We start from the raw sequence: 14,832 nt of genomic DNA on the forward strand, positions 1-14,832 counted from the left end.
GTTCTCTGGAAATATTCCTGAGCCCATTTTGTGATTTCCAATACAGAAGCATGCCTGTATGTGATGCAGTGCCGTCTAAGGGCCCGAAGGTCACGGGCAGGCTTTCGTCTAAACCGGGGAACAGGGGCGCTGCGCCCTCTTACTCTCGGCGTGCGCCCTCTTACCGAAATGCCGATTGAACCCCAAGTCACACTTAGGCCATGCACTTATATGCTACTGCACAACATGCAATCTTTCTCAAAACGATCTTTTCTCCGTGAAAACATCCCAGCAACACCACGTGACAATGTGTCTGATCATCAAATACGTTATAATTACTCCAAAAATATTCCAATCATAGTAGTTACACCACCAGACGGTGCAAAAACAATCTGAATTGGCGTTTTCCAGACTGAGGCTCCATGTTTACTTGTCGCAGCTGCTCTCGCGAGATTTGACATGGGTTACATACAAGGTCAGCTGACTTGTAGAGCGAGAGTTCTCAAGACTGAATGACCTTTCACCCACTGGCGCGGGAGTTTTTGACAGAAGTAGTTCGCAAGTTGTTTTTGTTGACACTTGGGCATTTAAAGATGTCATCCCACGGCACGAAGCAGAAGAAAGCCAAAGACTGTCCGGGACAGAAGAAGATTACTTTTCTTTTTCAATGTTGACAAACAATTTGTTACAATTTCCCTGTCAGACAGCCTCAGAATGTCCCATTGTAGCCTCAATTTTTCAAAGGCTTTGCACGGCGGAGGGGGGCGAAATTTCAAAATGTCTCACTTTCGACATTTGATATGTCTATGTTCTATTGTGAATACAATATCAGTTTTTGAGATTTGTAAATTATTGCATTCCATTTTTATTTACAATTTGTACTTTGTCCCAACTTTTTTGGAATCGGGGTTGTATATATGGAAAGTAAAATGGCCATCACAAAGTGTTTTTAAGATGACTCTATTTCTGAAAATGTTCAGGGCCTTCAAGTGTACCAAGTCTCATTGGGAAAAAAAAAGAACCTCATCAAATATACAGCAGTCTGTTAAACATGCTACTCTAGCATCTTGCAGATCATCCTGATTTTGCAAAGCGACCTATCAGCTCACCTCAAACTTCTTGATAATGATGTCACCACTACGGTTTTGGTTTATTTCAATATGGTGATGCCATTTCCTCCAAGACGAATGCTGCAAAGGAACGAACTCTGGAGGAACTTGTGTTAAATCTGGCTCTGACATTTTCGCCTTTTTCATTTCCCCTCTTTGTAGGAACTGGAGAGAGAGCCAGGAGATCCGAAGTGGCTGGATATCATTGAAAAGGACTTACACAGGCAGTTCCCCTTCCATGAGATGTTTGCTGCTCGAGGAGGCCATGGGTAAGTAATCATCTGCACCTAATGATCAGAGGTACTGTGTGTGTGCTCATAAAAGTGTGCAGTTCAGTAGAAAATTTTTAGTTCAGCATTTTAATACCTGGCTTGTGCAATGTTTGATCAATGGTTTTTCATGGTTTGTGGTATCTACTTATCTGAATACAACCTGTACCTGTCCGTTTTTTTCTTTTTTTTTTTTTAAACCGTATCCGGAGACTGTGAAGTAAACTGTGTACTCAATCACCACTTCACATTTCATGAACACCTTCCTCCCTCAGTCAGTGTTCATCACCAGCAAGATTCTGTGGACAACTACAGCAGATTTTACAGACATTTATGGCCCTTTTCCACTACCCTTTTTCAGCTCACTTCAGCCCGACACGGCTCACGTTTCGACTACCTTAGAGCAGCACGACTCAGCTCGCTTCAGCCCTGCTCAGCACCCAAAACTCACACGGTTTTGGAGTGGGGCTGAAGCGAGCCAAACCGAGCCGAGTGAGGCTGGGGGTGTGAGGAGACACTCCCCTGTGCACTGATTGGTGAGGAGGAGTGTCCACACACGCCCCGCGAGCACACTGGGATCTGTAAACACCGTAAACCCGGAAGACGAAGAATTAAGAATTATGAGAATTTCTGAAGCCTTATGCGCCTCGCCTCATCTATACGCTCTTGCCAGTATCTGTTGGCGTTGTCGGTGACAACAAGCCACAGCACCAAGACCAGCAACACTAACGACTCCATGTTTATTGTTTATTATCTGGGTCGTGAGACTACCGCTTAAAAGGTCACTGATGTCACTGTTTGCGCCGCCTAACGACATCACGTGACGTCCACCCACTTTCGCTAACTCCACCCAATGTGTCCACCCACTTCCAGCCAGCACGGTTCAGCGCGGTTGTAGTCGAAATGCAACTCCAACAGCCCCACTCAGCTCGACTCAGCACGGCACGGCTCAGCCCAACTCAGCCGCGTTGGTAGTGGAAAAGCGGCATTAGATTCTCAGTTCAAAACCTAACACACATTTAAATCACTGTAGCTGGAAATATGCTGTGTTTTGATAAACAAATGAAACTATTCACTTGAAATAAAGATTATTCTGAGAGCGAGAGAGATACAAAGATAAAGAGAGACATAAATGGGGAGAGAGACAGATACGAAGATGCAGAGAAACAGACAAATGGGGGGAGACAGACCTACAGAGATGCAGAGAAACAGACAAATGGGAGAGAGAGAGAGAGAGACATACAAAGATACAGAGAAATGGACAAATGGAAAGAGAGACAGATACAGAGAAACAGACAAATGGGGAGAGCGACAGATACAAAGAGAGAAATGGACAAATGGAGAGAGAGAGATACAGAGAAACAGACAAATGGGGGAGAGAGAGAGAGACAGATACAAAGATGCAGAGAAACAGACAAATGGGGAGAGAGTGACAGACATACAGAGAAAGACAAAGGGGAGAGAGAGAGACAGACATACAAAGATACAGAGAAATGGACAAATGGAAAGAGACCGACAGATACAGAGAAACAGACATGGGGGAGAGACAGATACAAAGAGAGAAATGGACAAATGGGGAGAGAGACAGACAGATACAGAGAAACAGACAAATGGGGGAGAGAGAGACAGATACAAAGATGCAGAGAAACAGACAAATGGGGAGAGGGTGACAGACATACAGAGAGAGACAGAGGGGGAGAGAGAGACAGATATATAAAGATAGAGAAACAGACAAATGGGGAGAGAGACAGGTACAAAGAGAGAAATGAACAAATGGGGAGAGAGACAGAGATACAGAGAAACAGACAAATGGGGAGAGAGAGACAGACATACAGAGAGAGACAGAGGGGGAGAGAGAGAGAGACAGATATATAAAGATACAGAGAAACATACAAATGGGGAGAGAGAGAAAGACATAAAAAGAGAGAAATGGACAAATGGGGAGAGAGACAGACAGGTGGATACAGATGGAGATACAGACATACAGAAACAATGAGAGACAGACACAGACAGATACATAGATAGATGGGCACAGACAAAATAAGTTTCCTCAAAAGCAACAAAAATTACTGGTTTTATTTTTTATTTATATATAGACAGTTGTTCTCTGATCATTCTGAATTTTTTTTTTTTGTATTCCATCTCTTGCAGTTTGGATAAAGTAAATATTAGAAGTATGCAGGGTTCCCTCTTAGCATAAATGTTCTCGATACTGAAGTTGTTAAAGTTTAAACATTGTGTTTAAACTCGATATTAAAGTTTTTAACATTGTGCAAACTCTCCTCTTTGTGTGTGTTCAGTCAGCAGGATCTGTACCGTATACTGAAGGCTTATACCGTCTATCGACCGGATGAAGGCTACTGTCAAGCTCAGGCTCCTGTGGCTGCGGTCCTGCTGATGCACATGCCTGCAGAGGTGTGTGTGTTACTCTTTCTTCAGACCTTTCTTTCCTGGATCAAATGTTGCATTCCATAGATTCTCTCTGCTCACAGGAAAAAAAGACCTTTGTCTAAGATCCTTTTACAACCCCGATTCCAAAAAAGTTGGGACAAAGTACAAATTGTAAATAAAAACGGAATGCAATAATTTCCAAATCTCAAAAACTGATATTGTATTAACAATAGAACATAGACAACATATCAAATGTCGAAAGTGAGACATTTTGAAATTTCATGCCAAATATTGGCTCATTTGAAATTTCATGACAGCAACACATCTCAAAAAAGTTGGGACAGGGGCAATAAGAGGCTGGAAAAGTTAAAGGTACAAAAAAGGAACAGCTGGAGGACCAAATTGCAACTCATTAGGTCAATTGGCAATAGGTCATTAACATGACTGGGTATAAAAAGAGCATCTTGGAGTGGCAGCGGCTCTCGGGCTACATCCACATGACAACGGCAACGAGATGTTATTTAAAAATGTATCGCGTCCAAATGGGCAACAATCAGTAAAATATCAGGTCCATATGGCAACGCAACGCTTGCTGAAAACGATGCAATACACATGCCACACCTCTAGGGGCGCTGTAAGACGGTCCCTTCGGAGACACCAGAACAATAGAAGAAGTAAGGACGCATGCACATAAACTATTATGCGCGAGACTTCATATTAGCCACAAAGTCAGGAAAATCTGTTCGTAAAATTACGTTATAATGACCAAATACAATGAAAAGTATTTTTCCAGTCTCACCTGTGAAAGGTAATCCCATGTGATCTCGTTTGGACGGCAAACCTGTTGGTACAGTTAAACGCAGCACATGAATGAGGCATCTTTATTCTCCGCTTTGACCTCTCCAAAATGGCGGCGAGGATGACGTATGATTCTACGCGGAAGGCGGCGTCTTTAATGGTCCGGAATAAATTGAATGATACACGTTGATGGATTAATTTGTTGTTTCTCACCTGTGAAAGGTAATCCCATATGATCTCGTTTGGACGGTAAACCTGTTGGTACAGTTAAACGCAGCACATGAATCTTTATTCTCCGCTTTGACCTATCCAATATGGTGACGAGGATGACGTATGATTCTACGCGGAAGGCGGCGTCTTTAATGGTCCGGAATAAATTGAATGATACACGTTGATGGATTAATTTCTTCTACGCCCTTTTTGAGGAATGTATTGTAGGACTTAAACCCACATCTGAAGAGGTGAGATCGCTCCTTTTTTTTTTTCCCTATTTTTGCTGGCGGGATTGACTCTGCCCTAAGGGCAGAGTCTCTCTCTCTCTCTCTCTCTCTCTCTCTCTCTCTCTCTCTCTCTCTCTCTCTCTCACTTTGCACCATTACACAATAAATATTCACAGTGAAAATATTTTGTAAGCGCGTTTCATGAACCAAGTTATAGGATTTGTTGACAACTCGCATCGAGTTCATTACACTTCTACCCGGCGTGAAGCACTGACAGTCATGTGGTTGTGACGTCATCGTAAACAAATCCGTTCTACTCATCCAGACGACTTCACAACGGCAACATTGCCAGATCTTTCCACTCTGGAACCCATTCTCAAAAAGATTGCGTTTTGGGCACCCAAAACGCCGGTGTTGTGTGGACGCCAGGCCTAAACGATAAGCAATTGTATCGGAGTCACCTGAATCCGTTGCCGTGTGGACAGGGCCTCAGAAGTAAAGATGGGAAGAGGATCACCAATCCCCCTAATTCTGCGCCGACAAATAGTGGAGCAATATCAGAAAGGAGTTCGACAGTGTAAAATTGCAAAGAGTTTGAACATATCATCATCTACAGTGCATAATATCATCAAAAGATTCAGAGAATCTGGAAGAATCTCTGTGCGTAAGGGTCAAGGCCGGAAAACCATACTGGGTGCCCGTGATCTTCGGGCCCTTAGACGGCACTGCATCACATACAGGCATGCTTCTGTATTGGAAATCACAAAATGGGCTCAGGAATATTTCCAGAGAACATTATCTGTGAACACAATTCACCGTGCCATCCGCCGTTGCCAGCTAAAACTCTATAGTTCAAAGAAGAAGCCGTATCTAAACATGATCCAGAAGCGCAGACGTCTTCTCTGGGCCAAGGCTCATTTAAAATGGACTGTGGCAAAGTGGAAAACTGTTCTGTGGTCAGACGAATCAAAATTTGAAGTTCTTTATGGAAATCAGGGATGCCGTGTCATTCGGACTAAAGAGGAGAAGGACGACCCGAGTTGTTATCAGCGCTCAGTTCAGAAGCCTGCATCTCTGATGGTATGGGGTTGCATTAGTGCGTGCGGCATGGGCAGCTTACACATCTGGAAAGACACCATCAATGCTGAAAGGTATATCCAGGTTCTAGAGCAATATATGCTCCCATCCAGACGACGTCTCTTTCAGGGAAGACCTTGCATTTTCCAACATGACAATGCCAAACCACATACTGCATCAATTACAGCATCATGGCTGCGTAGAAGAAGGGTCCAGGTACTGAACTGGCCAGCCTGCAGTCCAGATCTTTCACCCATAGAAAACATTTGGCGCATCATAAAACGGAAGATACGACAAAAAAGACCTAAGACAGTTGAGCAACTAGAATCCTACATTAGACAAGAACGGGTTAACATTCCTATCCCTAAACTTGAGCAACTTGTCTCCTCAGTCCCCAGACGTTTACAGACTGTTGTAAAGAGAAAAGGGGATGTCTCACAGTGGTAAACATGGCCTTGTCCCAACTTTTTTTGAGATGTTGTTGTCATGAAATTTAAAATCACCTAATTTTTCTCTTTAAATGATGCATTTTCTCAGTTTAAACATTTGATATGTCATCTATGTTCTATTCTGAATAAAATATGGAATTTTGAAACTTCCACATCATTGCATTCCGTTTTTATTTACAATTTGTACTTTCTCCCAACTTTTTTGGAATCTGGGTTGTAACTAATTTTATTTCTATTCTGTGCTTAGACACGGATCACGTTGACCAAACAAAGCAGCTGAGCGCAACGCAACTTAACGCTCAGACCATAATACTCTGACTCAGAGTTCTGTCTCATGATTTGAGACGATGATAATCAGTCTCTCCATTGTTGTAACTGTTGGTCTTCTCATTTACTCAGATGTTCCACCCCTAGAAGAATCTTACTGCTTTGATTGGTCAGAATGCCTGAAGTGTTCCTAGGATGCACTGAACTGACCGTGATGAGCATTGCGTTGCGCCCCGAAAGTTGAATCAGGTTTTACAGGAACCAACACTCTGCTCGTATGTCACTAGCATAACCAAGCGGCAACTTCTCCTCCTGAAAAGCGAAGCCAGTGTAGAAGTGCTAAAATCTGCAGTTCCTCGAATGGCCACTTGAGGCAGGCTCCAAAAGCGAGTCAATTCCCATAGACCCCCATGTTAAAATGTCCAACAGACATGTTTACAGCCTGGTACAAAAAACAGTTTCAGTCTGTGACAACTGTACGGTACGGGGGGTGAACTTTATATATAATTCAACAGTTTAAAGTGTATTGATCCATACAGTTATGTATAATTGGGGCAGGGCCGATTTGAGTGGCAGCCGGATTTGTCATCTTGTTAGCTGCTAGCTGGCATGACCTCAGAACTTGCCTCAGAAAATAATTTATGCAGCCTTGCTTATTTTCATCGAAGAGCTTTTCCTTGCAAACACAACTTTTGCACACTACGACACCTGTAAGTGATTTTAATTCGCTTTATTAGATTGGACTTACCTTTAAGTATTTTTGATGTCTTCGCTGCCGATGAAGTTTACTGAGGTCTCTGCTTCAGTAAATTAGGCTCAGACTGACAATTTAACAGCTTGAGTGACTAAAAAAAAAAATTACATTCTGGAGTTTGCCATAGAAATAATATCCATTCAGCACAAAGACTCGCATAGCAACAGTCAATCGTTCACCAAGAGACACATCTCTGAACTAAATCGTGGGTTTGGTCAATTGTTTCATATCAAATACACTGTGCTATGTGACTATCATAGACTGACCAGCTAACAGGAGCTGCTATCGACCTCAGCCAGTCCTAGCTAGATATATTGCTAGCAAGCTAGCTATTAACCAAGCTAACACTAATTATCTAAGGTATCAAGGGAAAGTAGGCGGCACGGTGGTGTAGTGGTTAGCACTGTCGCCTCACAGCAAGAAGGTCCGGGTTCGAGCCCCGTGGCCGACGAGGGCCTTTCTGTGCGGAGTTTGCATGTTCTCCCCGTGTCCGTGTGGGTTTCCTCCGGGTGCTCCGGTTTCCCCCACAGTCTAAAGACATGCAGGTTAGGTTAATTGGTGACTCTAAATTGAGCGTAGGTGTGAATGTGAGTGTGAATGGTTGTCTGTGTCTATGGGTCAGCCCTGTGATGACCTGGCGACTTGTCCAGGGTGTACCCCGCCTTTCGCCCGTAGTCAGCTGTGATAGGCTCCAGCTCGCCTGCGACCCTGTAGAACAGGATAAAGCGGCTAGAGATAATGAGATCAGGGGAAAGTATCATTGCTAATGTTGCTTATATTAACAATTATTAAGATTGAAAAGATGACACTCCTTGATCAAATATGTTTATTGGATGGTTATTTGGTGTGTGTGTGTGTGTGTGTGTGTGTGTGTGTGTGTGTGTGTGTGTGTGTAAATAATGTATGCACTTTTTTTTTTAAATATGTAAACCGGCCGTTGAGGTTCTGGTCTGTATTTTATGGAGCAGCTTCTTTTAGTTTAGTCAGTAGCTTGTTAGCTTTGAGATTAGTAGGCGTGTTCCAGCCATACTTTTTCCATTTGTGGGTTAGTCAGGAGTTAGGCGGAGTCAGGTGCTGCCAAGATGGCGACGCCCATAGCCTCCTTATTTGAGCTTCAAAGCTGCTCTTCAGAAATCCTATGAGATGAATGGCATCACAGAAGCTTTGTCCATTATTTTTATTTTGTGAGCGTAACACTGGCGGTGTCAACCATTCCATTTCTTCTGTCGATACTCCAGCTGATCAGCATGATCCCTGCCTCGTTTTTGTCCTGTCCGTGTTCCCATAGTTTGGTATTGATCCTTGCTTTAAGTGTCCTTGAGCACTGCGTACTTTCTGAGTGATCTCAGTGGTTTACTACAGCCAGTGCAGATGTGGCTCACAAGTATCACTTCTGCTCTGTATGGAAGACAGGAAGACAGTTGGTGTAGATAGTTTTCACACTGATGAAGATGATCTGATCTGATGGCGGTATGCTTGACCGAAGTGTTCAGTGTGTGTTTTAACAGACTTTTTTTTTTTCTCCTCCCTTCTTCCCCCCTCAGCAAGCGTTTTGGTGTCTGGTGCAGATTTGTGAGAAGTACCTGCCTGGTTACTACAGCGCTGGACTGGTGAGGATTCTTCAGCAATAATAAATCATCTTGGTGAAATCCTTGTTTATATTCAGTTTAATTTTTATTATTATACCCCTGCTCCGGGGGGGTGGGGGGGTGGATACTGGTTTACCTCTGTTGGTCCGTCCATATCTCCGTCTGTCAGAAACACCTTTTTTCTCAGCAACCACAAATCATAGCCGCTTGGTACCGAGCTTCAGCTTGGGGTTCTATACCATGTGTACCGTTTTCAGGTCTGTTGCACATCAACTTCCTGTTTACCGAATGAATGTGTTTTACGAAACATATAGGGTGGATTTTGACGCTATTTCAAGAAGCAAAATGCTGATTCAAAGTGACAGTTAACAGGATGCTGTTTGAAGTCTCTGGAGAGAGACACTGCTCTTTACTTACTTGTTTCAGAGTTCATCATTTGTTGAAGTTAGCATTCATAATAAGTGTCCTATTCCTTCAATTGGTTGTGTTCTGATATAAGCGAGAGCACGGGGATACGTAAGTGAGCAGTAGCTCACAGTTGATCTTGTTACTTAAGAATCTATGATTAAAAAAAATAGCTGGTGTGAAGCATCTACTCCAGGCCTGGGCATTTTCCGGCCCGCGGGCCGCATCCGGCCCTTTGGTTCATTCTGACCGGCCCGCGTAAGGTTAATTAGAAATTACAAAATAAACGTATTTTCTAATTTTACCTCATGCATGGACTGAATGTGCATTGATTTTATTTTGAAGTTGTGTTCAACAAAAACGCAATGCGCGCGACACGAACATGACATGAAATCCCACGAAACCTAATCCCGCGAATTTGTCCAGACCAACCACAAACTTGTACATCATCCTTCAAACGGTCCAGCCAATCACATAGTGTGACGTCACCAGCAGGCGCCGGAGCCCGAGCCGATCTGTAGATCTGATACCTACACCCGCCTACACCGAATGGACTGATGATCATCTGTCAGCTGTGCTTCGCATCTCCACCTCAGACATTCAACCTGACTTTGATGCACTCGTTAAAGACCAACAGAGACTAGATTTCTCTCACTGAACAAATAAAAAACACCAAATGAGGTGATTAAACTACAAATGCGGGCATCATTATTATATGACGTATCTTGCTTGATATTTGGAGTAGAAAGACAATATTGTGATGTCTTTATTGTGTTTTGGGCTGAATGTGACTGAAAAAAAAATGGTACAAACGTTCACATTTTGTTAACCATTGTTTTGGGAAATTTGATTGAATAAATGACTTTTTTTTTGTAAGGCAACCTCGTTTTTTTCCCCCATACTCTTACCAGTCTTAGCAGCTTGTAAAAACAATGTTATTTATTGCTTTATATAAAGAAATACAATTAATATTATGCAGAATTTAGTTCAGCCTTATGGTCCGGCCCTCCACAAAATTTTCTGTTTCTCATGTGGCCCCATGAAAAAAATAATTGCCCACCCCTGATCTACTCTATAAGGGGTCTGGACATTGAGCCACACATCATAATCTTCCTTCTGAACCCTGTGTTTACATCAAACAAGACGATTGGGATTGGAGACTTTACAACAAGGGAATGTTATGAAATGTTTAAAACACCCAGTCAGGCGTCTTAAAGGAGTACGCCACCCCCAGGTGAAATTGAGTCAGTCCCTGCAGTCCCTAGAGTTGGATGAGTGAGCTAAAGCGTTTTGTAGCCGACCCAGCCATTGTCCTGATCTAGAAACGCCCCGGTTAGCTTTAGCTTAGCGTAGTCGCTGTAATCCAGCGTGTCCAGCTAGCATTGTCGTTGCAAAAGTGAATCAAATAACTCAAGATTTTTTATAATTATTTCTCATGACCTGTACATTCACATCGAGTACACATATCAATGCAAATTAACACGAAGGGATTTACTAGACCAATTTATATCTGGAACTATTTTCGGCCACAGCACAGGCAAAGCACCGCTGCAGGCGCAAAGACACCATGCAGCACCACAACTTAGTATTCACGCTGGTGTATTGACGGAAGTTGAGGGTTTTCAGGTGCTGCGTGGTGTCTTTGCGCCTGCAGCGGTGCTTTGCCTGTGCTGTGGCCGAAAATAGTTCCATATATAAATTGGTCTAGTAAATCCCTTCGTGTTAATTTGCATTGATATGTGTACTCGATGTGAATGTACAGGTCATGAGAAATAATTATAAAAAATCTTGAGTTATTTGATTCACTTTTGTAACGACATGCTAGCTGGACACGCCGGATTACAGCGACTATGCTAAGCTAAAGCTAACCGGGGCATTTCTAGATCAGGGCAATGGCTGGGTCGGCTACAAAACGCTTTGGCTCACTCATCCAACTCTAGGGACTGACTCAATTTCACCTGGGGGTGGCGTACTCCTTTAAGCCTAGGTCACAACCTGACGTACGATTTCTTGGCCGTGCCATTTTTGGCGTTTCCCAAATCGCTGCGTTTTTGTTTTTTTTTTGTTCATGGAGAAAGACGCACGTTGGCTGTAAGTTTGTCTTGCAACCTGAAAAAAACGTAAGTGCCTGTAGAGTTTGTTTGACATGACAAAGAACCTCTGCAGCCAGTCTACGGCTCGAAAATCAGCACGTTTCACGCGCCCTCCGTGCGTTTTTTGCATGTAGACCGGCCGTAGGAGCACATACGGCCGGTTGTGACCTAGGCTTAAGAGACTAATATGGGCTTGTTGGTGTGCACGCAAACACTGAGATGATTTGGCAAAATTCAGTTATGTGATACATTTTAGGTATTTGTATTGTGAATGTTAAATTATTTTTTAAAAATACTATGTTCCTCCTTCTCTTCCAGGAAGCGATCCAACTCGATGGAGAGATTTTCTTCTCCCTGCTGAGGCGCGTATGCCCCATGGCCTACCGCCATCTCAAGAAGTTTAAGATCGACCCCATTCTCTACATGACCGAGTGGTTCATGTGCATCTTCTCCCGCACGCTCCCATGGTCCTGCGTCCTCCGCGTCTGGGACATGTTCTTCTGCGAAGGTCTGAGGAGTTTTTTTTTTTTTTTAAAAAGACCCTGATAATAGACCCCTTCGCATGTTTGTAAACAAACCGACCATTGCCAGGATGCGCGCGCAGCCTGGACTCAGAAGCAATGGCGCTGCTCATAGACCGGCATTATGACAGGGTGTCCGCGGGGTTTTAAAAAGTATTAAAAAGTGATAAATCAAAAACGCAAAATTTAATGGCCTTAAAAAGTGATAAATTTGGTCAAAAGGTATTATTTTTAAAGAATAGGTATTATTTTTTTCTTTTGGACAATGACTGGTTTCATTTTGATGAAATAGGCAAAATAAAATAAATCCTTTCTTGCTTGCGCCGCTACTTCAAAAATGAATGTGTGATATGAACTTGATATTGACGTCATATCAATGCATTGTATTCATTGGTCGATAGAAATCTGAAATCGTCTGCGTGCGCATAGCTATGTCCAAGTGGAGACGGAAAGCAGTGCTAAGTGAACCAGTATCTCTTCATCGAATTCTAGCGGGTGGCAAAAAGTTTAGAAATGGGGAAATGTAAGTTTTCCCGATCCTGGCTCCGGGATCCAAGCTTTCAAGCTTGGATAAGGCCTGTCGTCGGGAACGACAGGCAGGCATACTGTAAAGTATGCCTCAAAATCATTAATATTAATTGGATGGGGGCTAATGCGCTCAGGTCGCACATGAAGTCGGAGAAACACGTCAGGGGAATGCGCGGTCGTGGGCAGCAACAGTCTATCACCTCGACAGCTAGCACTAGTGCTAGTGCTATACCAACGTCGTGACATTCACGAAAATCCATTGGAATCAATTGGAAATATTTTACTCGCAAGCCATCAACGAAGCTAACGCCCGAGAACATGACGATGATTCCAACGTCGAAGTCAGTCTTCAAGAAGGTTGTAAGTTTAAATCCAGTACCATTTCCATCACTTAAATGAAGCAAACCACCCCACCTCACATTGTTACTGTAACTAATGCCCTGTTGCGAAATATACGACCGAGTCTCCTGGATAATGGTAATGATGTAAGTAAGTGTTGGATGACAAAATCTATGTGCATGTCACAAAATCTTTCTAATTGATACTTGGTGCAATTCGATGTCGTGGTGGTTGTAAAAAAAAATCTGAAGGTAGTAAAAAAAGGTATTAAATGGTAGTAAATTGACTCAAAGATTGGTGTATATACCCTGTATGAGCTGTCGGATTATCCCAAACAATTGTCGTTACAAGATCGAGAACGCTACATAAATAAGTTAACTCTAACTAGTGGACATCGCCTACCGGATCCGCATTTAATTAAAGAGTGGACGGACGATGTTAGTAAGTTCCCTGGTATACAATGGGCAGATATATACTCGCACCTTACTGACAAGACTTCAGTGTACACCCACGAAAAACTTCGTGCCTACAAGTCTTTAGACGCATATGATTATGTGCGGGCATGTACAACTTGATTAACAATAGGACATTCATATTCATTTTGTTTTAATCAAATTATGCCAGTGATGTGATGGCAATGTGGCTTTAGCTACAACAGCAAATCCCAACACTAAACAGCAATTTGCAGGAGGTGATGGCATGAAAGGAATGATAGTGTAAAGAGTGCAGCTAAGAGAAATCAGAGCTGCGTAAAAAGCGAGAGGCAGAGAGCAGAAATGAAACTGAACGGGGCGGGAGCTAGGTTAGAGCAGTCAACGTAAGTTGGCATTTAGAGTGAGGGCACACAATTTTACCTTTCCATCCTTGCTTTAAAATTGTGATTTTCGGCATACACAAATAATGATGGCACAAAATCTGGACTGCTTGAGTCAAGCGAGACCTCTCCTACAAACACAATTGCATGCAAAGCTAAGTTAACATGCTAACAATATTCATTACATTGTGTAACTATGACCCAGCTAATCAGACAAACGTTACCAAAGTATTTTGCTACATCAGTAAACGAAGACTAGAAAGAATAAAAAAGATTTAATAAATAGCCTGATCTTACCTGTGATGAAGTGGGCGCTGCAAACCCGCGCATTTTTGATGGTGCTTTCATCCCAGTCTACACGTTTGATGGCTTGTAGCCATAGACGTCGGCGATTTTTTTTTGGAATGGGTGAGATCCTGCTGGAATTCTGAACATTTTAACCCCATCACTGCTACGATTCTGACACCCGAAAACACAACAACTAGGCATTTCTGAGTCTTTTTTGGGTCCAGGCTGCGCGCGCAATTTCCACTTACGTATGAATGACGTTTACTGCAAAGGGGTCTATACATGCCGTAGATATCTCTGGATTAAAAATGCAAACATTTTTTCTATTTTTCTTACCGTTTATATTTATACACCAAGTGGTTTTGGTGGCTCAGGGGTTAAGGCACTGGATTAATGATCAGAAGGTTAGGAGTTCAAGCCCCAGCACCTCTAAGCTGCCCCTGTGACTTTCTTATTCTTCACACGTGTGTGTGTGTGTGTATATGAAGTTTGGAAGCAGTCAGGCGAACTGATCCCTCGTCCTTTTGGAAACACTGACCTGGGGTTGGTTTGTGTGCACAAGTTATCCACATGCGGTGTAATGTGATTAGTTCAGCTCGTCAAATTACTTCCTATTCCTACTTTTATGATGCTGGGAAAAGGGTTATTATGGTTACTGAGATATAAAACCGGTCTTTCATGTTCACAGAACTGGATCACTGTCCTGATCTCACTGAAGTATC

General features: G+C 42.8%; 1 protein-coding gene across 3 annotated transcripts in view; it reads left to right on the forward strand.

Moving 5' to 3' along the window:
• Positions 1–14,832, forward strand: part of LOC132868896 (TBC1 domain family member 10A-like) — an 85,660-nt gene that overhangs the window by 60,109 nt on the left and 10,719 nt on the right. For all 3 annotated transcript variants that reach the window (XR_009650893.1, XM_060902171.1, XM_060902170.1), the window contains exons 5-8: positions 1,251–1,357; positions 3,658–3,772; positions 9,078–9,143; positions 11,939–12,128. Coding sequence is in view for 2 of the 3 variants with exons in the window: in XM_060902171.1 (XP_060758154.1) it covers positions 1,251–1,357; positions 3,658–3,772; positions 9,078–9,143; positions 11,939–12,128 (478 nt within the window). In the remaining variant the exon portion in view is untranslated. The remainder of the gene's footprint in view (positions 1–1,250; positions 1,358–3,657; positions 3,773–9,077; positions 9,144–11,938; positions 12,129–14,832) is intronic.

Source organism: Neoarius graeffei, chromosome 20, assembly GCF_027579695.1.
Source record: "Neoarius graeffei isolate fNeoGra1 chromosome 20, fNeoGra1.pri, whole genome shotgun sequence".
Classification (NCBI taxonomy): Eukaryota; Metazoa; Chordata; class Actinopteri; order Siluriformes; family Ariidae; genus Neoarius; species Neoarius graeffei.